This window comes from Aythya fuligula, chromosome 10, assembly GCF_009819795.1.
Source record: "Aythya fuligula isolate bAytFul2 chromosome 10, bAytFul2.pri, whole genome shotgun sequence".
Taxonomy (NCBI): Eukaryota; Metazoa; Chordata; class Aves; order Anseriformes; family Anatidae; genus Aythya; species Aythya fuligula.
The window spans coordinates 18,678,967-18,704,081 of record NC_045568.1 but is presented as its reverse complement, the minus strand read 5'-3'; the positions used below and the strand labels follow the sequence as shown (position 1 = coordinate 18,704,081).

At 39.7% G+C, this 25,115-nt stretch overlaps 1 protein-coding gene across 1 annotated transcript in view; it reads left to right on the top strand.

Moving 5' to 3' along the window:
- Positions 1-25,115, top strand: part of LOC116492896 (contactin-3-like) — a 96,936-nt gene that overhangs the window by 23,693 nt on the left and 48,128 nt on the right. The window contains exon 2 of the mRNA XM_032193887.1: positions 520-653. Within this exon, the coding sequence (XP_032049778.1) occupies positions 599-653 (55 nt within the window). The 5' untranslated portion in view covers positions 520-598. The remainder of the gene's footprint in view (positions 1-519; positions 654-25,115) is intronic.

Here is a 25,115-nt window from a genome sequence, read left to right as displayed (position 1 = left end):
GGTTGCTGTATCTTCCTCTTCAGGCTTCTGTGCTGCTGTTAGGCACATCAGGTGCAGACCTGGTATGGTAAAACAAAAAGGGAAGAGTAGACGTGGCTTTAATTAAATCAGTTATTGCACATGTTCAGGTTGTTGCTAGTGCAGCGTATACAAGGCAAGTGGAATGAATTCTTCTAATGGTTATCTTAAACTTCAAACTTCTGTTCTTTATATGTGATTGTACCTCATGTATCCTCTTCTTTTAAAACTCCTGTTTCTTACAAATAAACGTATGTCAGAGATTACCAGGAAGCAGGCAACTACAAAATCAGCGTACTTGCCAGCTGTGCTCCTGCTGAATTAGATAATTCCTAACACCTTGTATGCATACACATCTGCACTTCTGTTTGGGGCTCAGTCATAGGAAAAAAGGAGGCATTTTAGAGCATCGGTCCATTTTGTATTTATTAAAAAGCATGTTTACATGGAAGCCAGTTCTTAAATTTGAATCCGGTTGTCATCCCTCTATTCTCTTAACAGGTTAAACCTTGCCTACAGAAGACTAAATGTGCAGTTCATCTGGGAAGGAACTGAAATTACTGAATTTTGCCAACTGAAGATGCTGCTGCTGTGGAAGCTGCTGTTCCTGGTATTACTTGTTGGCTGTCTTGGAGGTAACAAAATACAATAATGCATGCAATACAAGGGTTTCAAATATTAACAGTGAATGACTTAAAATAACTTCTGCTCCAAGGTTACTAAACAGAGCTCTGCTTTCAAAGCAGGCAGAAGATAGTTGATAACGGTAGAGATGTTATTAGAAATGCATGCACCAGAGGTATGCTAATATAATAGCTGCAGTATGTGTTTCTCTGTAACTGGAAACTTCAAATTCTTGCAGCTACGGAGGATGATTGCTTCAGCTTTTCTCAAAGCTTCGTTTATTTTAGAATAGGTTTATTCATGAGGAGCTGTGCTGTGTTATCGCTGCACCAATTCAGCAGTTCAGAGGTTTGCTTTCCCACTCTGCCAGACAGCAATCCAGCTAGTGCTGGGAACTGTGCTGCTTTTCAGGTCTTCTCCTTCTGCCACGGCGTCCCTTCTGCGCCGTTGTTCTTTACCTTTCTGAGGTCAGTACACAGAGTAGCCCCTGAAGTCCCTGACTTGTTTTGGTGGCTGCTCAGCATATGCTCTGACCATCCCTAATGATGCTGCTGTGTGTGAGGGGGTGAGAGGAGGCCCCTAGTCTGTCCTCAATGGTAACTCCTGTCAGTGATTTTAGTGTGCGTTGGCACCATCAGAGCTGCAAAGAGCAGGCATCACTGATGGTTCCCAAATTACCAAAATGCGTGCTCTTCAGTAAGTCAGTGCTGTGTTGATGTTTTTAATTGCTGCAATGACAGCACTTGTCTTGAAAGAGGGAAGGAAGCCTTTTGTTGTTGTGACTCATCTCATTTGATAAAGGTCTGGGATGCTCTTGAATATGCAATGCAAACAGAAGAAAAAAAAAGAGAAGTTCCCTTGTGAGGCATCGCTTTGCTCCCTAAAAGGAGGCTGGCTGAAGAACTGGAAGAAGGACTAGAGAGCTATAGTCAGTGCTGTCAGAATCTCAAGCTGACGGTCTTTTCCTCAGGGGCCTTGCTGGCAAGTGATCATGGTTTCTCCTGTTTCTGAATCAGGCTTCTGTAGAGGATGGCTCTGAAGAGTGATCTGAATTGGCTGCTTTGAAGTTAAGGGTGGTTTGGGTGGTTTGAGGGAAGGGGAGGGTGATGTATATGAGTGTGCTTTAATTGAAACGAGCAACTACTGCTTGACATGTGAACTAGTTAGTAAATCAAAAAAGGTTATCGTCTGGGTCTGTTGGGAGTAGGTGTGTGTTGTGTGCTTTTTTTGTTGTTTTTTTTTTTTTTTTTTTTTGGCAGCAGCTCCAGTGCAGGGGTGGAGAAAGAGGGGCCATGTGGAGATGCCCCTTCCTGCTTTCCTCTCATGCCTGTAACCTCTGCTTGTGTTTTGGCTGCCCTCAGGGGGATTGATTTCTTGTTTGAGGTGCATTGGAACATAACTGAGCAAGGTTTGTGGATTTGAGCTTTGTGTGGGAATGCAGAGGGTCACAAATGGTTTAACAACATGGCTTTGCTGTCTTTAACATGAAAGGTACTAATATTGTCTCTGTGAAATGCAAGCACTTTTCCTTAGAAAATATTTCCTTAAGGAAAAAAAAGACTTAAATACAGTTTTTTCTTCTGCAGGACTACTTTCTAGTTTATGGTTTGCTTTCTAAAAGAAATACTGAATGTTCTGACATTGAGCCAATCATAAGAGATTTGCACAGGGATATTGGTTAAAATAGGGGGAGTTTGTTTTTTTTCTCCTTTGAACTGCAGGAAGCAAAGCTATATTTTCATACTTCTGAGCAGATGCTGCCTTGTTGCTGCTTCCATGTTTTCCCCATGTCTGCATGTCTGGTCCTGCTGCCGTTACATATGCCAGGCAAAAGTCTGGTTCCATCTGAGCCCCTGGTCAGCCCAAAACGGTGATGGGGGAGCAGCAGGGAGCTGCAGGAGGACTACAGGCAGTGTACTGTGGCATTCCTCAATGCTGCTCTTGTTCTTCCTGCTCTTCTGCTTTAGCAGTTAATGCATGTGGCGGTGGTCTGGAAAGTAAGGCTGTGAACATCCTGAGTTAGCTAAAAAGTACAGCTGTGCCAGCCAGCACTGTGCTTCCCTTTGGGCTGCACCTGGAAATATTTCAAGTCGAAAATGTGTTTGTAGTCTTAAAACCACTTGAAGGATGTAAGTCCACTTTCTGCAATACCTACTGCTATGTCTTTGGTATCATTGGGGAATTACTTGTAAAGCCAATTAGACACTGCAGCATCTGAATTGGCAAATCTTGACATTATAAATGTCAGCAAAACAAATTGTTTTTGCAGAATGTATGCATGCATTTCTGAATCTCTCATATGTAACTTCGGAAATATGCTGACTGCTCAGTACAGTTACTATTCAAAGGAGATATGGTATTAGTTAATTAGAATACAGGCTAAGCCAAAAGAAATTTTAAGTGATTAGTTGATGTAATGAAGGATACTGCGAGGATGGGGGTGGCGGGACTAACGGGTAGAATCCAAACATTAAAATTCATTAGCTATGGATGGATTTTTCTAAGTGTGCTCTCACTGGTTTTGACCTGCTGATACTGTTTTTGCTAGATTTACATTGTAGTAACTTAACTAAAGTGTATGAGTATTTTTCAGGCAATAGTAACATGCATTGGTGACTTGCATCATGTGTATCATTTGTAGTAGAATGAATGATTTCATTATGTTCATGGTTATGTTCATGTTGAATTAGTATTAATGCTATAAAAAAATCAAAAACATATAACAAACACAACAAACATACAACAAATAACAACAAAGCCTGTTCTTAAATCTGCTAGAGTAATTTAAGTTTTTCATGTGGTACTAGTCTTTATTTTTCTTATTTTAGAAGCTTATGTTTCTTTAGTTTGGGGTTTTTATTGATAAAATGTAATACTTAGCATTTGGATCATAACAGGTATCTGACATGCAAATAGTATAAAAAGAGAAAACGAAATCCTAATGTTTCATTCATAGACAACAGGCAGTAAAATATCCTTTAGAAGAAGGATAATCATTTTACTCTTAAAGTTGTTTCTATCTTTGATTGTAAAGCTTGGAAATCTTCAGGATTGACGTGTTGAATTCATATTTACTCTTTTAAAAAAAAAAAAATAGATAATGGGTGAGGTGATGTTCAGGCACAGGAGGATATGTTGACTCTTACATAGCGTAAAGTTCTCTGCTGCTGTTACTGTTTCTGTTATAGACAATAATATGGAGAAAGCTGTAGGCACCAGAAGTTGGAGTTATGCAAACAAGTCTATTGAGTATGAGCTGTAACATCTGCAGAACTACTCTGACACCCTCAAAGCTTCACTCAGATCACTTTGACCTTGGTAGCGGTTCTTGTGGAGGCATACATAACCTCCTTCGAAGAGGATGAAAGATTTTTCACCCATCTGTTGAAGGACTCTTTTGTCCTTTAATCTTTCTTATATTTTTATTTTGTGTCATCTCAGTTCTTTTCAGTCATGTTTGAAAGCAACTTAGATGAAAGCAAGTTTTGTTTTTGCTGCTTATGAAGAATGGTAGTCTTGAGGATTCAAGATGAATGTAAAGTATCTTATGTTAAATCACGTTAACACCAGATGAACCAAGTGAGTTCTTGGAGAGGAAGAGAAGAGAGGGGAAAAAACAAAGAAATAAATGTTTAACTCTATGCAAATGTAACTGCAGAAAGAGGCACACTATGAAAGTGATAATGTTAACTGCAGATTCATAAATTCACATATCTCAGGTTGGCATTGAGTATCATGGAGTTTGTAAATTAATGTCAGAGCTAATAGAAAAATACTTGTTATTGTGCTAATTACTAGTAGAGTATTTATTTTCTGATGGCCATTGCGTTGTCTCCTGTAAGACACTGTCCTCATTCACTGTTCACCCTTCCTTTGCATCTGTTCCCGTTCATCTCTCTTCGCTTACTGTGTTCCCCAAATGTCCTCTGAGTAGCAATGCGGAGCTCGTAGATTGGAGGACCAGCAAGAAGTCAAGCAAAAAAAAGCCATTTTTCATGTTGCCAGAAGCCAGATGGTTGGATGGAGCAGGGCTGCTTAGAAGCCTTGAGCACCCATAATTGATATCCCTGACTTAATGTGGTTTTATTGCTGTCACTGACCATGCTGCTTGTAGCAACAGTCAGCACTTACGGAGACATGAGGCTGAGCCAGATGTAATTTGCTGAACAGTCTAAATTGAACAGTTCCAGCTGCCTACCTCATCTCACTCAGCTCAGCACAAGGTCTCAATCCTGACGTGCAGTTCTTTTGCTATCTGGAGGCTGCACGTGTTTAATTCTAACATTATCTTTTTGCTTAAATTGCTTCAATATTGTGAATAGACCTTTTGGAACAGTGTACTTCTAAAATCTACCAGAGAATCCTGTAGTTGAGTCTTTTTCAAGACAAATTTTAGTGGGAGCACTCTGTAAACATGAAACAAGGTGTTAAACAGTTTTGAGAATATTACTTTTAAACTAGCATCAAGACAGATTAGGAGGTATTCTGACTTTCTATAGAAACATTTTTCTTGTGTTCAGTTTATGACTGAAAAGACAGTTCTAAGACTTGCCTGAATATTAATGTTATGATATGACATCATAGTTACAGAAATGGAGATGTGGCTGGTCTTTAAAAGCTTTGATGTTCTTTGTCCATGCAAATAACATACTTCAAACTAGTTCCCTTACTGTGGTGTTCTGTACTGAGTTGCTTTTGGTTTATCCTGTGTGAATCTTCAGTTCATCAAAGTGAGGATGTGAGAGTAATGGGAGGATGGGGGGGGAAGGCCTTTGGGTTTTAATTTATTGATGTATATTTATATCTGTATAACTAATGATCTTGCTGTCTTTGCCTATTTACCTTAGGGAGAAAGAAGATGATTATTCAGCATTAAGTATACATGTCAAGTTTGAAACAAGTAGGGGGAACATCCGCCTAGCCAGGAAAGAAACTCCCTGCCCAATACAGGGGGGTTGAAACTAGATGATCTTTAAGGTTCCTTCCAACCTAAGCCATTCTATGAGTCTATGAAATTGGAAAAAAAAAAAAAAAAAAAAAAAAAAAAAAAAAAAAGCAGTTTATTATCAATGCTTAAATGATTCTGAAGAACAAGCTGAAAGATCAATAAAATAGAAAACCAACAACTGGAAAAAAAAAAAAGAGCAGTACAGACTCACAGAATGGTTTAGATTGAAGGGACCTCTGGAGTTCATTTGGTCCATCCAGCTGGAGTCTGAACCAAGCGATGGTCTGGGGTCAGGTTGTGAATTGATTCCAGGAGCGTTATGACTCTTCCTGACCTTCATAGATTTTCCCACCCCTCCCAAGTGACCCAGAAGATTTCATTTAATCTTTTAATAAACTGGATTTCACTTAATCTTTTAGTAAACTGGATAGCAGTTTTTTTTATTTCCCATGTGAGGGAAGGATAAATGACTGAGATGCATTGCTATAGAAGTGACTAGTGAATATGTAAGATAAACAGATAAGGTAAACTCCTATCCCATGAGAGTGCAAACTGCTTTTCTGCAGGTTGGCGTGACTGCTGTCTTTTCTTACCATTCCTGTTAATTTTGGCTTCAAATTCCTACTACGATTTATTGTACTACTGCACCAAGGAGTCAGCTCCAAGGGGAGAGCCATCTCCATCAGCCTCGGGTGGCACAAGCTGTGCTGCTCACTTGCTCACCCAGCCTTTCCCAGCAATCTTGGTAGGAGAGCAGGCATTAGTTTCTCCTGCTCTCTCGTCATTTCTTGCTGTTTTATACTGCTGAAGCTGACTGCTCTGTTCTCTTGGAAAACGTATCTATTAAAAGTTTCTCCTGAGAATTAAGAGGAAAAACAAGTTTTGAAGTATATTTCAGGTGTAAAGAAGGCTATGAAACAGAAAAAAAGTTCAAAGGAATGAAACAAGGAGAATTGTGTGTGTAAACGTATATAATTTTTGTTCTTCAGAAGATGAAAGGACACACTTCAATCAGCGTGTCCAGAACAAGACCTGTAGAATCCACCTGCACTAACTTTCTCTCCTAAGCTTTAATTAGCCATCACCACAAATAGTATCCTAACTCTATTTTGATTGTACTTCATCTAAACAGAGCAAAAAATTGCCATTAACCACCCCCTTTTAGCCATCGCAAGCCTTGGCTGAATTTGACTGTAACCGTGGAGCTGGAAGGTTCTCCTCCCATTCAGTACCTTTAGGCACCATTCTCTTGTGCACGTGAACATGCTTAAAAAACCATAAATGCAGGGTTTTCAACAAAGAACTACTTGTGTTGCACTAGTAAAGATATGAAGTGCTAAGATGACTAGACCGTGTCAGGCAGGCTACACTTTCCACTGAGCGTTAGGAAAAAGAAAACTCTTGGCAGTGGTGATGTGCTATATGTGAGTTTACAGCTCCACTGGAAAACTTCTAGAGGTGTCTAAATAGAAAATCAGAGTGCAGGTTTACTGGTATCCTCTAATTTGTTGTTTAGGACAAATACAGCTGATTAATGTTCTGTCTGTCCGGTCTTAAAAATGCACAGTTTGAGCAATGATCATATTTTCCAGATGCATTGAGAATGACCTTCCCAAGCATCTTAAAATGGTGATCTGCTGAAAAAAACCCTCAAGTATCTGGTGTAACAGATACAAACCATTTGGACATCAAAGCCTGACTCCTATTCTGGCCCTTTAGAGTGTAATCTGCCAATAGGGAGGCTTTCCTTCTGGTTACTGATTTAATAGCCTGTTTGCAGTTAAAACTAGATGATGTTATAATTGATTTAATGGCAATTTAGGTGTGTTCACTATTTTCACTTTCACTGTTTGTTTCATTTTTTGTCAGTGTAATTCTTAGAGAAGGATTCCATTTAAACCCTCAGGCTCAGCTATGTCATGCATCAGATCCACTGCTTTCCTTTTTATTAATGTTAAGTTTAGAGGACTTATGAAATTGGGAGACATGATTCGTGCTTTTTAATATTTCCAAGAAGTATGAAAATCTTCCATATTCTTACTGATGTATTGCTGCTGTTAAAAAGGCAGGAAAGCAGAAATATTTTTGTCAGAGGAGTACCAAGATGCAGAAGAATGCTTTATGAGCTGTTGCAGCAAACCTGGTGATTGCTTGCTGGAGCACCTGCAGAGGGTCTCAGTCAAGTTCCTGTTTTGGCCCCACATCCTCGGTCTCATTTTTGTTTAATTTTCTTGGTTTTCAGCAAAGTATCGGACACTGAAAATGAGGAACAAATTGTTTGAATTAAGTGTTGATTCTTGAATATGAATGGTGGTATCTAGCTGTGTGTGACAGCAGTAGGTAGGAAAGTCATGAACTAAAGGTTTGAGGTGGAAACACTTTCAGGCTCTTTGTATTTTAAATAAATAAATAAAGCCACTGATAGGAGAACACTGGCTTTGGAGTCCCTTTTTCTCTTCTCTGAAAACATCAACTTCTTTCTTCTTCCCCAACACCCAGCAGCAGCTACAGAAGTAATCCTACTTCACTTGCCAGGCTCTTGCTGGTGAGGAGATAGAAGCTGAGAGACCTTGTCTGTTTTCCTGTCTTTTGCTGGTTTATGAAATAAAGAGTGAGTTTTTGCTCATGACCTGAAGAGCCATCCTGTTGTTCTACCTTCTGATAGGGAACTAGACAAAAGCATCCTAGGCTGGCTGCTCAGCATCTTTATTGATTAAACGACCTCCTGAAGTTGCTATCATTGGCTAGAACGTTTGAAGAATAAATGATGACCGAGATTCATGAGTAATCTCATCCTGTGAGATGATGCCTGGGGTTTTGGGTAATACCTTTAATCTTCTGTTTCTTACCTGCAAAACAGATGTAGTGGTGCTCCTTGCTTTATGAAGACTGGAGATGTGTAGGTGAGTCATGCTGAGGAAATACCAAACCAGGGGAAGGAGGAACCCCTTCCTCTGCAAATAAAAAGATAAAAGACTTTAGGGAAGGAACAGCAGGGAAGCGGACTTTGGTAGAAGTTCACTGTGCTGAATGTAAGCTGTATCAGCCGCTTGGGAAGCTGAGGACACCAGCAGGGAGGTGGGAGAGATGTTGAAACTGTTGTGAATAACAGCTGAAAAATAGGGGAGGTACACTGAGGTGGAAATCTAAAGCTGAATGATGGCAGATACTCAGGAATACACCAGAACTGAGAACAAATATTATTATTATTATTATTTATTTGAAAAAAACTTCCAGAAGAAACTGCTATAAATTTGTTTTTTCTTAATGATCATGAATGATGTAGACTTTTAATTTTAGGTAATCTTGCTTTGCTGCTACCGTGTGGACAAATGCGTGATTTTTGCCATAACTAACCTTTGATTTCTTGTTTAATAACAAATGGGATAATATAAGCCTTTAACTTTTCTGATACAGGCTGTAAATAGCAGTGAAGGTATATCAGGGATCAGAACACGATTTTCTCACTTGGCTTTCAGCGAAAAAATAAGACAAGGTTGTAAAGAGAACTTAACCTCAATTTTATTGCTATACATGTTTGAAAATACAAGCAAATGAAGGCTCACCTATATTATTGTATGATTAGCATAATCAGAACTATTGATGCTAAAAATGAATCAAATCTCCTCAGCTATAAAGAGAATATTAAGATACGGCTGTTTAATACAGTAGATTTTTTTCCTTCCTGGATGGAACAAACAGTTATGACATTCCTGTCAAGTTTTTAGAAGTCTTGTAAGAAAGTCAAAAACATTTCAAGCACATGCCATTTGGCAGGAAAACAGACCTTTTTCTAGATCGGTGCTGCTTGCTGTCTTGGAAGAGAAGGCAGAACATCATTTTAATGTGACACCTCAGTGCATGTTTTTGTGCTCAATTATCCTTTACCCTTTCACGGAGCTTTCAAGGGTCAAGTGTTCAGGGCCAATGGAGAAACTTCTGAGCGTAGAAACCATTTTGTTTGAACCAGTCACTAGAAATAGCTTCTAATATTTTAATCCAACAGCGAACAGAAACCCCTAGTGAAGAAAGGGAGGTATGGAGTAATTTCATGCAATAATAACATAAGGAACTCTTTTAATACAGAACATTACAATGATACTGAAAATAAGAGGCAAATAGTGACGGTAGCAGTCGTAGTAACAGGCAGAGGATTTGATGCCTGTTGATGTGAATTACCCTGACATAAATCTTGCAGTGGCACCTTAGAGGAGCTTCCAATCTGCTGCTTGGCCATTTTCGGAAGCCGTTACGTAGCAAGAGGAGCTATAGAGCAAATAAGAATCAGTCTTTTAAAGCTCTGCCATATGTTTAAGAAAAGTTTTTCAGCTGGTTCATGCCAGATTACTTTCTGGTTTTTATGTTGCCAGGGATGATCTATCAGTAGAGAGACCATGAATTGGACCTTTTAAGGCTTCATCACGTTTCTCATTTTTAAGGTTCACTGTGTAAGGAGATCATTTGGCACGTTATTTAATGAGTCAAGGCAGCTATGAGTATATGTAATGAGAGGAAATACGTTTTCACCACATTTTACTGAATGTGATAAAACATTTGTCCTGCATCAACATTAGACGTGCTAGTGCTCTGACTATATGCCAGCTTTAAAATGGGACAGACTCATTCCTTGTCATGATGTTTTGTGCTAAAAATGCTTGGGAGGGGGGATGGTGTGATAGCTCTTTCTGCCTTTAAAATTTATAAGAATAGCCTTTGACTGCAGCTATGGGAAAACAAGATCTAAATTTAGTTAATAACCTATGCAAAATGTTATTGTGGGCCATAGACTGCAGTTTAAAGATAGAAATCTACATGTCTGAATCACCATTTCCTATATTTCATATATAAAACAAAGATTCATCCTACAGTCCAGTTCTACATCTGTAGCATTGATGCAGAATGGACGTATTTCAACTCTGAGTCTGCAAGTGAATGACAATGACAGTAGTAAGCAACATGTTGAAAAGTACTACTTCTTAGTTCTAATTCATTTTTTGTTGTTTTTAAGAGTTTTTGAATCTTGATAGGAATTACATTGTTATTCTGTAAATAGTGTTTGAAGAGAAAATGAAATCTACATAAAAGCATGGAGTAAATGAGGGAGAGAAAGCAGTCGTTACAGATCATAACCTTATCAGTTGAGGTGACAGTTTCAATTCCATTTGAGTTCTCTCCATTTGTCATCTTTTTATGTTGGATTAAGTAACAGTTTTTGTCACTTTATTCCCATAGCAACCTTATCTTTTTTTTTTTGATGTAAATCTGCTTGTCTCCTATTATCTTTCAAAGCTTGCGCATGAATAGCTTGTGAAGGAGAGGAGTATGGTGAGGAGAGAGATTTTCTGGCACAGAAAATAAGGGAAAAAGTGTTATTTATAAATAATTTTTTAAAAATAAAGCTGTTTGTCGTCTTCAATACGTTTTTCCTTCATGAGAGTTAAGATTTTAACACTGGTTTTGGAGGTTGTCTGGGGAAAAAACTTCTTCACTGAAAGGGTTGTGAGGCATTGGAACAGGCTGCCCAGGGAAGTGGTGGAGTCACCATCCTTGGAAGTCTTCAAAAGACGTTTAGATGTAGAGCTTAGGGATATGGTTTAGTGGAGGGCTGTTAGCGTTAGGTTGGAGGTTGGACTCGATGACCTTGAGGTCTCTTCCAACCTAGAAAATTCTGTGATTCTGTGAAAAATCTTTTAAAAATTTTTTGAAGGTCAACATGTACCCCCAGCCAAAACCAGAGACTCAAGGACCTCTCACAGTGTGCCTTATATCTATGAAAAGTGCTATTTTCAGTGAAGATAATTCTGAACTTGCCATGATTTGGGTCCTTTGGAATGCCTGAAGAGCAAGCTGTGTGCAGGGAGATGTTTGGTGCTATACGGGGTCCATGGTTTGCGTTCATCACTCCTGCCTCCAAGCCTTTTTGGCCAGTTAGCTAACAGGAGAGCATGGCTGCTGACAACATAGTTATTGTCTTCGTTTTCTGTGCTGGGTGTGTTGCACAGACCTGTTCTGGTACTGTTGATGCCTTGGATATTGACAGCTGTTTTATTGGGAAGCTATATTTTGTCCAGCCTTGACAATCTCCAAGGTTAATAGAAAATGTAATGCAGCTAAAAACTTGGCCATATAATAATGTTTCTTCTAGTTCTTTCACTTCTTTTTTTTTTTTTTTTTTTTAGAAGAGACTAAACTTATACTGCAAAAATTATGTAGCTAACATGGAGCTGAACAGTTTTATTAAAATGATTAACAATGAAGTTTAGCTTCTGTATATTAGATGTAAAATGCTATTAAAAGGGCAGTACCCTTAACGTTCATTTAGCACAAGGCACAACTGGGGAATGAGGAGAATGCAAAATTAAATGTACAAAAAATCCCTGAAGCTGCTTATGAAACTTATTTATTTCATGCCAAAAAAAAAAAAAAAAAAAAAAAAAAAAAAAAAAAAAAAAAACAGAACTGAAATGCGGTGGCTAAGCAGGTGCCACTGCTAGTCATCAGGGCTTTTTGGGTAGGAAGCAAATTCCCTGGGCTGCTTTGCAAAGCTGGTGTACAGTGCATTGCTTTGATTTCAGCTGCCACTTTATAGCATAGGAACCTGCAAACTGTGAAGTTTGGATCTAGATTGGAGTTTCACCATCATTTGTAGTAAACATAATATTTCTCAGAATGCAAAGCAAATGAGGAAACAGTTCCTTGACCAGGACGGAGAAGCTGTTGGTGCACAGCTGAAGACCACGACAGGTGAAATCAGCCCCAAACACGGACACATGTCCAGTAGTTGCAGGCACAGCGCCTGGCTTAACAAAGCAATTCAGAACTTTAATTGCATCTCTTTATCTGTCAGCCTTGGTTCTGCTGATGTCGTTTAAAGCTGCGTTTCTGTGAACACGAAGACCTGTGATCTTTTTTCATTGAATTTCACAGCCGTTCTTGCAAGTGAATGGAGATTACCATTTCTGTGAAGTTCTTGTTTTATGTTGAAAACTGAATTTTGTCTGGAGATGGCCCTTTAGTTTGACTGAAATTTTAGCTTGGGTACAGAGGAAAGGATGAGGCAAAAGTGTGCTTGCTTTATGTATAGCATTAGCTGTGTTTTGGGTATGTCCTGCTGCTCTGTGCTATATTTGAAGAGCTGATGGCCTTATTTTTGTGAGGAGTGGTGGGATGGCTGATGTCCTTGTCCAGTTTCTGCCCGCACCATAGTGGCAGTGCTGTGGTGCCACTGCACGAAGATCTGGGACGTGGTGGAGTTACTTGGCATTGCCCTGTACTATACTGAGTGATGAGATGGCAGAGGTGAGGAAGGCCCCCCCTGCTGTACTTTGTCTAAATTGAAAAGAAAATGTCAGAAAAGTTCTGAATAGAAGTTTTACAAGAGAGTAATGACTTGGGCATTATTTGCCCCCAGGGAAAGCAAAAAACATTCCCATTTTAATTTTGGCAGATAATTTTTTTTCTCCAATTAATAATGGTGACTTTCCCTAGATTTTTTGTACTTTGGGACTATTCTTAAATCTCTGCATTATGGCTTCTTTGGAAAACAGCTTACATGCACTGAAAATCAAAGAATCATCACTAGGGAAAACATTTCATCCCTTGTTTTGTTTGTCAGAATTATCCTAATGGAGTCTTGTAAGCTCATGTAGCACACTACAGATAATATTAAGATAATGTGTAAAAACATCTAAATTGCATTAATACCATATTAAGGGCACGGTATAAAGCCCATTGAAGTTGATAGGAATGTTCAGTAGGAATTTAATGCTTCAATCTTTCAACTAAGTTGTAAAACCACAGAAAATCAAGCACTAAAAATGTTTCAGTCTATAAACACATCTCTGTTACCTCTGTCATACTTGATTCACCCTTTTTTTGACTAACCAAATGGTTGGATTGGAGATTCCTCAAACTGAAATTAATACTCCAAAAAAAAAAATATATTTAAGTGTCCTGCACACATTTTACAGCAACAAAATCTCACATAGAGGAGAAAAAAAGTGTTGCTAAAAGTCTGTGTAATGAGTGCAGCTGTCTTACTTATATTCACAATCTACCAAATTCCACCAACACTAAATGAATATATAAATATACATTACATTTTAACCTCAAGCAACCTGTGGTTGAAACACATGAAATGTCAGGATTAAGAGGGATTGAGAATACCTTGTAAATGTCTTTGCTCGGGATCTCCTGACTTGAAGCACAGTTGTTGAGGGCTCTGATTTGCTGCCAACCTACCCAGTTTGCCTCCCGAGGTTTATTGTCAGTACAGCTACTGGCTAAGTAAAGGAGATGTTTTAATACCGAAGTGATGGAACTTGCAGAACTATCCCTATTACACTGCATTGCTTGTGTCTTTATCTCCTATCGATAATATATTTACATAATTTACACAGAGTGAGTTGTGGGGAGTGTGACTTTATAGCCAGGGAAATTCTCCATACTTATGAGAAGAGAAGCATTACCTGTTTTTTATTTTCTTCTTATTACCTCTCTCAGCCCTGTGCAGTGAGAGATCTTCATTCTTTTTTATGAAACTGTATTTTTTCAGCCCTCGGCTTTTTATTAAATTGTAGTTAACAATATACTTCTGAGGATTACACCACCCTACACAGAGCAATTTGGCTTACACCGGAGATCAATCTGCACGTCGAGCATCTGTCACTTAAGACTCGGCTCAGATACCAGCAAAAAGATTTGAGGCCCCACTGTGTTTTGGGGGGTTTCTCCGTATGTATATGTCTCAATCTATTAAATTTGATTCCATAGCACTGGGATTGTATTTATTTTCATAAACAGAATTGCAGAAGAACAGGGAAGTATTTGCGGGCAGCTTTTTCTCTGCTTCCCCAGCTTCTGTTGTCGAATAGTCTGGTACTGAATGTATTAATCTATGCAGTTGCTTGCTCAGGTGTAATCCCTTGTTCAGCCACATTTATTCATCCACTGAAGGATGTGCACATCGGTACATCATGGCATATTAAAGGTTTACTGCAGCCTGCCACAGCTGTCATCTCTTTGACCCCTCAGTAAACTAAGAGTCTTCCACATAATTTTGCTTTCATTCAAGTGTAATGCCATTACTGCAGAGGCAGATGGAATGCAATTCTCTAAAGGTTCGTCTCATTCCCTTCTCTTCCGAGGAGGTTAACGTGCTCAAATGATCCCTGCATTTTCTTTTTTTCACTTGTTGTTGCTGTGAGAAGAGCAAAGAAGAACGATCTGTTTGCACTAGGTTTTAGGGGATGAAGTAAAGTTGAAAGATGAACTCACCAGTTGGGCAGAAGGCCTCTTTACCACTTGAATTTCAAATGCCTTCGCTTGTTTCCTTAGCACGTTTATTTTTTATAGCTTTTTACTAAAAGATTGTACAGATATTTTTTTCTGACACCACTTGCCATGGTAATAAGCAAGTCAAAATTGCCTTATACCAAAAACAGCTAAACAACATTCAGATGTTAGTGTTGTATGGAAGTAACTTCAGTTAAATCAGTGATTTGTCATCTTCGTATTATTTTTTGAGTTATGTTGGTACTTTGCAGGCCTTGGGAGCACCTCCTTTGTACCAGAGCTTGGAACAACCTGGTACACTTAGTATTTGAAGCCACGTAGCTTCTTGATGCTTCCCTGCATTCATCCACAGCTACTCCAGAGGAGGGTGTTGTACAGCAGTGTGCTGGATTCCTGCTGCATTGGGATGGCAGAGCTGTTGGAGAAAAACCATTTGTAGCTGATGGGTTGAAACTGTATCTGTGGACATATACTCTAAGCTCCACCATGTCAGATGGCAACCTTGCGTGTTGCATCCTTGTAACATCACATCTAATGATCTGTATTTTCCTAGTGTTTTTATATTAATGACTTCTACTTTGTTCTAATATTTTATCCAGTAGTGAAGTTAAACAGTCAAATGAGTCAGTAATTTCTTGAGTTTCTTATCTTAGAAACTGGTTCTACAGTGCTGCTGCTTCTCATCTGTTCTCTTCTCTGAACTCTTATTCATGATTTGCTAGGAGGCTTCCTTTCCCACTCCCTGAGTACCAGAGATGTGTATGATGCAGTGCTTCAGATTATTAATATTTGATGTTAACAGTGGAGCTTTGCACTTCCTTATCAGTTGTTCATACTGCTTGGCTTTTCTCCTCTTTGAAAATGGGAGCAAAGTATTCAGCTATTTTTGAAGATCTCATTTTTTAAATATTTCTAAATTTCCTGTCTGCATTTAATGTTATTTCCAGAAGATTTTTTGAATGCTTAGCTTCTTTTGGCTAGCAATCTGCCACCTTCCTCCTTAGTTCTGGTATTTCAGAACTTAATAGCATGTGCTATTATTTTATTTACCCTTTCAACTTTCTGTATAATACCTTTGTTCACTTCTAGTTAAAAGAAACTATGACCTCTCTTTAAGTCAGTTATGTCTTAGCCATCCTGTTTTTTTTGTTTTACTCCTAGTTTTTCCGCTGGGGATTCACTGGAATTACTATCTTGTTTCTTTTTAGAAACCTTTATTCCTCACAGTAAATCTTTCATTATTGATAAATTTATCTGCAGATTCCAGTTCTGAGCTCTGTATCTGAACTGTGGGACCCAAACGCTGTTCTGAACTCCCATTCCAAGGGTAAAATCCATTTCTTTTCACATCCCAGTGTCAGTGGGAAGGAGCTGTAGCTCTAGAAGCTGGAGAGGCACTGCTGTGCATTGCAAGTGGGTTTGATTGAAAGCACGACACTTGAGCACAGCATGGTACTTGCCTGCCATAGACCCTGAATTGCATTTGTCACTATATAAGGTGTCAAAGTCAATGAAGTTAGAGTGAACTCTTCTCACAAAACATTGCTTTGTGTAATAAATTTAATTTATTCTAAGTCGTGCTCTCAAGGTTCTCCTGTTCTTCCTCTGGACAGTGGAGTATCAAATACCAGTTGATTTTGAGCAAGACCAAATGTCATTTTATCGTCTGTTTACCTCTTTAATTACTTAATAATCATTGTTCATGCTCTCATGAGTCAAAACACGGGATTTGTTATCCACGTGGGGATTAAACTGCTTGATTTTAAATATATCAACCATTTCTCTGACCCAGATATAATAAATACTGAAAGAGGTTTTGTAACCAGACTAATGCCCTGGTGCGCACACCAAAAAGTCCATTTGGGTTTTGTGGAGGATATGAGATGCAGAAGTAGATGTGTGACAAAGCAAACGAAATTTTGGCTTTAATAGCAGTCAGCAGATCTTGTCTTCGGTTCCATGCAGGCTGGCTAGCAGGTATTTGTGTAGAAGGTAGGAACCAAGCAGCTCTGTGGTAGGATAAAAGGCAGTGCTTACAGCACTTAGATTTGAGAGAATAATCTGTGCTATAGGATATTGCTGTCCTTTGAAGAAGAAGGAGCAGCGGGAACTGTTAGAAGATCTGTTTGATCTCCTGGATATTGTGATACAACTTAACTCAATATTAAGCCATTATCAAGCAGGTAGATAACTCACTACCACTGCTGATCTGTGCAGAGTTTTAATTATCACTCCTCCAGTTTATCTGGCACCAACCTTAGGCCTTTGGATGTGGTCCTACAACCAAAATGACATCGGACACCCTTGTGCAGCCACTCGCAAGGCAGGCAGGCAGCATGCAGCCATCAGCTATTGCAAAGCCCATGCTGCCTTGCCAGGTGCCGTTTGGTTGCTCCCGTGGTATGTGCTCACTCTGGTCTAAATCATTTCTTTTATTGAGTGCTGTGACTCCCATTGATGAGAGGGTACAAGTGTAAGAAAGTTGCTTACAGCGAAAGCATATTTCAGCTGAGCTAAGTAGCGCTGTTGCAGCACCTGTAAATAAGTCTTGCTGTGTGTGTTAAAGCAACTGCAAGGCTGTCAGCTCATCGGGCTCTCCTAAATGGCCCACCAGGAATGTGGAGCCACTGCCCAGCACGAGCTGCCATGTATTCATTCCCCACTGCAGCATGCCTTAGGTGCAAAATACTTTGACATCTTCCAGTGAACATTCAGGCTCTCGAAAACTAATTAAATGCGCTCAGCAGCACTTGAGGAAGGGAGAGGTTTCTAGATAAGATAAGAAATTGGCTGCTCTAATAGCTGGAGACTGTTACAAATAATTAACTCGCTGTTCTGAGTGGCTCCAAAATGAGACCAGATCACCTTGAGATGGTTTGGGCTGTTCAGGTAGGGTTGACTCCTGGTCTTTGTTTTTGCTGCCTGTAAGCAGCACGTCCGTCACGTTCTGCTCCCTGGAGCCTCTCAGAGGAGCTGAGGGTTCAGGTACCTGTAGCATGTCTCTCCTACCGTACCGTAGGTATAGAAGGGAAAATCCCTTCCCATGTCTTCCCCTCCCCTGAGTTGGGGTCTCAGCTAAAATTATAATCAGTCATGGCTTAGAAAGAGTCCGAGTGCCTGGCTGGGCTGTTTGGTTTCGTGCAGACTGGAATGGTGACATGGGTTTTGTCTCCCTCTCGTGATGATTACAGCTGGATTTGGACAGCCTGACACGAGTTCACCTTCACATTTGGTGGAAACTGAGGCTGCCAAAGAAACATTAGCTTCACGTTGCTTTTTCTGTTGGGCAGCGCTCTGTGCCCTTGAGGAAGCCTGCTGGGCAGGACTGAAATGTTGTCGTCCTTGTCAGCTTTCCAGGCAGACCACACGGATTTGGAAGGTGCACAGACCCATGTTTCTGTCAAGGAGAATAGAATTCAGGTCTGGCGACAGCTGAGTAACCATCCATGAGCTTCTTGGGATCCTCAACAAACGGCTCAAGTTAAAAATACAGAACAGCAGCTGGAGCTAGAGGTGAAATGCAAGAGCTTCAGGAAAAGAAAATGGTATAGGTGATGTTGCAGTGTTGCCAGGGCAAGTCATGGGTTAAGGTTTGCTTTTTTTTTTTTTTTTTTTATTTGGCAAAAGACTAAATAGAGAGTTGTAGTTCACCCTCAGGTGCATGCTCCCTTGGAAGTGCCTGCTAGCTGAGAAGCGGGTGTTGGAGAGACAAGAACAAACAGATGAAGCTACTTCAGCATTTTAATCACAGCAAGAAACGCGTGTCTCAGGGTTGGACAGCTGTTGAGATTTTTACCTTTGGAGAATCTGATCCTCAAAGACGCTGTCTGCAGTCTCCTAAGGCCGGAGGTTTGCTCTGTGAATCTGGAGCAGTCCCTCCCATAAGGACACCACGCTTCCCTCCAGGGGATGTGCTTTTAATTAGCTGTGTGGGAGGTAACTGCTCTTAGCAGCTTTCCGTGTGCATCCTTGGTATTCCTGCAGCTCTGTATCAGCTCATGCGTTTTATAGTGTTTTGCTTAAGCCAGGTACTAGCCGTGTTTTGAGATGAGAACTATAAATATTTTGAAGGTCTGTGAATATTAGGTTTTTACGCAGACAAGTTGGTGCGTTTTTAGGTGTGAAACAACAGCTGTAGTATGACATCTGTTGATAGGACACTTACTCATCTGCCGTATCTGTTATTTGTCATCATTACATCTGTTATAGTCCACATGGCTCTAATCAGAGCCTAGTGGCTTTCTGCCAGGGGCTCTGCACCAAGCGAAGTGGGGAAAGGACAGATTTTGGTTACCCATGTCCTGGTAATAGGGGTGACAACCCAGCTCTGCTCAGTACTGGTTGCTGGAGAATGTCCATTTCTCTAAGGAGGGCTGTAATCTTTAGAAAGATAAAGGAGTGAAGCCAGTGCCAAAATAATAATAAACTCATGTTGTATCAACATGTTCTCAGTACTTAAAAAGAAAAAAATGAAGTGTCACAAGATGTCTTTTATTTATATTTTGAGGAAAGTCAAAATATGTCTGCTTACGTACACAAACAAACCTTCAGGTAATTAAACCTAGATCTGGCAGTGCATTTAGCCATCTGTTTAGCTATTACAATGGGAGTAGCACACGGCTGTAATTCTTCATCAACAATGTGAATAGCCTGATAGTTCAACACTAAACCTAAACCCGCTGTGTGGCCATGAGTAGTTAATGATAGAGGTGCTTTAGAGACAGGATATTTGTAGAGCTTCTTCTAGGAAGGCTTTGGGGGGACAATATTGTTTCGTGTGAGAACTCAGCTGTGAGATAATTTGCTTGAGCAAACATTGTTCCCTCCTGAGGTATTTCTTAAATTGCTTGAGTTGCTTTGTTCAGTAAATTTGAGTAAAGGGATAATTCCCAGATAATTTGAAATTTGAGAAAGTATATTTTTGGAAATACTGGAGAATCCTTTTTCCTTCAAAACATGCATTTTCCTTGCAGTGTTGCTTTTTCCAGTTCTTTTCAGTGTATTTTTGCCAATGCAAAATGCCTTTTAAAAAAAGGGGGGGAGGGGGGAAATCTGCTCATCAGATAGCATAGAAGTTGAGTCAACATGTATTGATGTTTCCCTACTGCTCCTTTTCTCTGCTATCTCTGATCTCTTCCTTCTGTTCCATGCAGCCCACAAACCCATCTCATCTCTCTTCCTTCCCTTTTTTCTCCCTTATTTCTGCAGTCTCTTCCGCCTTTTTGTACCCTGGAATTTCATATCCACTTTGATGTATCTGTGCTGATGTGTTTTTAGGTTTTCATGTGTGTTTATGTAACAGAGACTTTGCTTTATGATTCTCACCTAATTGGTGTAACCGTGTTTATTTCCTGTTGCATGTTTTCTGCTGTACCCCAAGTGACTAAGTGGAGCTGAGGAGTGCAAGTGTTCCGTAAATAAGTTTGCTACTGAGAGTTGCTGCTGTTAGAGCCCGCTCAGCGTGCATGACTTGCTGTCAGACACTGGTTGCAATCAACAGACACAACCTGCAGGTCCTCGTCCCTGTCCCACCGGATCTGTGGATAAGTTTGCTGCATTTTATTAGCATTATTTCTGCTGATATGAGATACTGAGCTCCCATATTCAAATGAGCGATGCTCTGGTGCTGTCTGCTCCTGTGCTGTGAAAGTATGCCAGTCATGGGGGAGCTACTCCTCTCATACTAAAATGAGGCTTGAAGAATATTACAGTGTATATGTAACGTATTGTACAGTTACTTTCCTACAGATAAATGTTCTGTAAAATGAAAGTTTATCAATGTGTCATGGCATCAAGAGATTTTGTGGAGCTTGCTGTGAAATTACATGATTTCCCTGTAATACCAGCATGACAAAAATGAAACCATGGAGATAGTTCTCCAGTAGGCAGCAAACTTCTTCTCCAGTGACAAAGCACACAGTTTCTGTGTGCTTTCAGCAATGTTCAGTTTTGTGCTGTTAACGTTTTTCTTTTTTTTTTTTTCCACCTCCCAACAATAATTGATGATTATAGAGATAATTTTTGTTCCCTTTTGCTCCTCCCCACATTATTCTTACAGGCTTGATCTAAAACCCAGTGAAGGACTGGCTTTCTCCTTGTGCAGCTCTATTGCACTTGTTCCCTGTGCAGTAGCTCTGCAGGCAGTGTGTTCTGGCTAACCGCGCGCGTATCCCAGCTCCTTTCTCCTTTCCTAAGCAGACAGAAGTATTTTTAAGGAGCTTAAAATTATGTCAAGTATACATTGAGTTGCTAGTATCTGTCTTGAGGTATAAAATGATCCTGGAAATGCCTTGATAGAGCCAAGTTTGGGATATAGAGTAGCAGGGAATGTCTGTGTGCGTAAGCAATGTAGGTGGTGGGAAAGCACTTTCAAAAAAGAAGCAGATTTATCTTATTTTCTCCAGAAGTTGTCACTACCAATGTAGCTATTACAACGTGCTTAGGCTGTTATTCTTGAGAGCTGAGAGATTGGTGTTTCATTTCTTTTTAAATAATGTGACTTGTACCAAGGCGACCTGGTTGTAAATTAGTACTTAATTATGTGCTGACATCGAACAAAGTTCATCATTTAGAATTATATATTGAAGGAAACAGTTAAGATTTGGATTTCTGGCTCATTTGAGGTACTTGAACATCGTACCAGTAGAAAATTATATATAAAATATATTTAACAAGTTCTGCTGCATTGAAGAATGAGTCTAATAAAGTAATGGAATACATATTTTTTCTGTTTGTCAGGAGACACTTTTGTTTGTAGAGCACGAACCATTTTTCTGCAGTTATCAAAACATAGTAGAATTGCTAATAAACGTGTGTTGACAATAAATATCAATTGATCTAAATGTGATTAGATGTTTGGTTGCTTCTGGGCGACATGGAGTTGGAAACCTGGCGGAAATCCTGTTCATCTCCAGGACATCACTTTTTTTTTTCTTTCTAACCTGTTGACAGCAGGTGAACACATTTTACCTTCTACAACATGCTTTAGGTTCTGTATGCTCTGCCACTCCTAATTTTAAATACCCCTTTATTATAATTATGACAGGTATCAGTGAACTTCTTATTCCAGGGTAGTAGCAGTATAAATGGTACATGTGATACTTTTGCTCCATATTTCTGAAATCTTTCTTAGCATCGTGCTTGAGGCTTGAAACCTGACTGGAGAGAAGCCAATGGGATAGCAAGGTTCTATAGCCTTGCTGTTTGTATGAACAAGAACACATTTGATTATGCTGCCTGAAATGAGCAAAAGGCTTTCCAATAAACCTGAATTATACTTTTTGTTGTTGTTCCATTTTATCACAACGGTCTGTGTATTTCAGTTGATGCAACTTCATGTATTAAAGCAATGAGGCAAATGCAGGTATTAGGGGAACAGAGAGGACAATGCTGTTTCAGGAATCCAAAATGATTCAGTTGCAAACTGTAAGCTTTATTGCCTTTTTATACTTTGACATTTAGAATAAAAACATCTGCTTTTCAAGTTACAGTGTTCTAGATTAGTTTTGATTGTTATTTCTTGTAAAATCTGATTCTATAACCTTTTTACCAAACTATTTTCAGTGTTAAGATTAGAGATTTTACCTGACCAAGTTACGTAATAAAGCTGCTTGTTTCCTACTGGAATGATAACATTTCAAATGAAAGGAAATAAAAGTGGGCCATAACAAACACAAGGAACAATTAAAAAAATGTAGGCAAGCGAAGCTAATTAAAACACTTAATTTCAGTGTTTTTGATAAAGTAGACAAAACCTTTGTACAAATCCAGTGACGAATAAGAACATCCATCTATCAATAGATAAAATGCAGACATACATTGCTTAACACAGTACAGTGGGCTATTGCCATCCTGTGTTGTGCTGGGGTGCAATAGAAAGTTACGGGAAGAGAGAGGAGAACCAAAGCCAGATGGGAGACGAAGCAAAGCAAACACCCCTTCTCCCCACTTTTTGGTCAGTAAATATTGGATGATCAGTGCCTCCTGCAGAGCTTCTCCAGCCGGGAGCTCCTTGTCCAGAGGTGACACAAGGCACAGCCATCGCTGCTTCCGAAGGAGGAGGCAGGGGCCTACTCTGGGCCTTTCCTCGTCTTGCATAGCACTGCACAGAAACACGCTGAAAAGCGCGTTGTTTTGTGATTCGCCACTTCCCAAAGACTTCCCAAAGCCATCCTCTGTCCTGTTCTTACCTTCATTCCTTGTTTCCAACTGTGTTTGACCTGTTAAGACATTTGTGGGATAAGAGCCCATCATTTCAGAGAAACAATTCAATTTGTAAAAGAAAATCATTTCCATTATTTTCCCACATTTTACAGTATTTTGTTTACCCCATCAGTTTTATGGGAACTTAATATTCCTTGCCATTGATTTCATTCAATTGCGTTTGGTTTTGTAAGAAGACACAGCACTACTCCCTCATGTTACTGCGTTGGGGCTACTGGCTTTATTTAAATATATCTCCTGCTGTTCCACAGAGAAAGTCTGGCTTTGACCTTTATAATGCTTTGAATTATGCTACAGAGACCCCTGAAAATCAGACCAGAATCTTGTATATTAGCAAGAAACGCTTTCCAAGGTCAGAGGCTTGGACTTTGTTGCATAATACTAATAGATGATGTTGGTGCTATTTTCCGTGGTAATTTATAATTATTTTTGAAGTGCCAGCAGCCAGTGCTGGTGATCACGAAGGTATCTAAATGAATTAAGTGATGATATTTCTGCAGCTGTCTGATTAGTCTGGTACTTCAAGCGCTCTGCAAGGTGTAACTGAGAACTTCCTGCTAATTAACGAAAAATCACTCTTTCATTGTAATAGGGCTCATATTCTTTGTATTCTGATGGATTCTGCTTGCCTCGTGTTTCCCAAAAAAATATTCCCCCATGACAGCAATCTTCACCTGCAATCAGTGATGAATACCTGCTGCAGCCCAAAACTGCAGCAGATCAGACTGGGTCACAGCAGGGTGCCGGCGGGGTCACACCGTGCGCATCGGAGCACACGTTCCCCACGTCGCTCCCTTCCCACTTGCACCAGCCTAGTCCCGTGGTGTGTTGGACACAGAGACAGCTGTGTTTCTAAAGAGCTGCATTTGCAATAAACGAACGTACACGCTCAGAAAGCAGTGATGAACTAGTTCATATTAATTACAGAAGCAATACATAAGATTTACGACTTGTAGCGGTTGTGTGTAAGGGGGTAAAATCCAGTCTGTTCATTTTATGCATTAATTACATATACTTCTGAGTTTTAAAATCCAAATTGCATAGCTGTTTTTGTCCAAATAAGGAGTAGCATGTCTTTCCTGCTCTGGGGTATGCCAGCAAACAAAGGTCTATAATCCAAGAAGGGAAAAGTCACAAGGTTGCAAGTGAAGGTGTCATTGGAGATCTTTACCCGTTCTGGTTGGTGCTCCATGACCCAGCATGGGCTTTTGTAGCCATCCTTTCACTGCCCAGCAGGGATATAGGTACTGGGGGTGCTTTTTGTTCCCCACTTCATGACACAGTGGAATCATTCAGGAGGGCTATGGTGTTTATATCGTGATGGAGGGAAGAGAAGGATGCTTACCAGGCCTGATACAAATTGTGGCGCAGACTATTTTGATCTGTTAGAAAAATCAGTTCAGTTGTGGTTGTTTACAAACTCCAAAACACGTCCAGCTGAAGGATGCAAACTTATTATGTGAGAGAAGACATTGGTCCTTGAAATGCATTTGCAGAGAAATTCAGCTGGAAAGCTGTAAGCAGCCCTTTCAAGAAACCCTCCTATGTTCAGTAACAAAGAATAGCAGAACAATATCTTATTGTGGCAATAAATGTATTATTTTTTTTTAATGAAGCATTGAAATTCTAATCACTGTGTGCTGGCTGTAGCAGCTGTTGCTTTTCAATATTAAAAAATATTATGTTTTGGGAAATAGCTATTGCTGGTCAATTCACTGCTGTTATGCTTTGTTATAAAGCCAGACTTATTTTAAGGACACCTCGAGGTTTTTGAGCATCTGTATGTATTAATATCCTTTACAAAGTTATAGACAAAACTTTGTTTTAGATTACTAGCTGACTTAGTGCTGTTTGAAGTGTGTTCTGTTTGGCTTTATTATGAGATTATTCGGGGAAAAGTATCTCTTAGGGTAGAACCTCACTGTCAGTGCGTATTGATGGTTATATCCAGCTTAATTCAGGGTTACAACGAGGCCATACTTTCTCAGATCTTGAGTCGTAAGTTTAG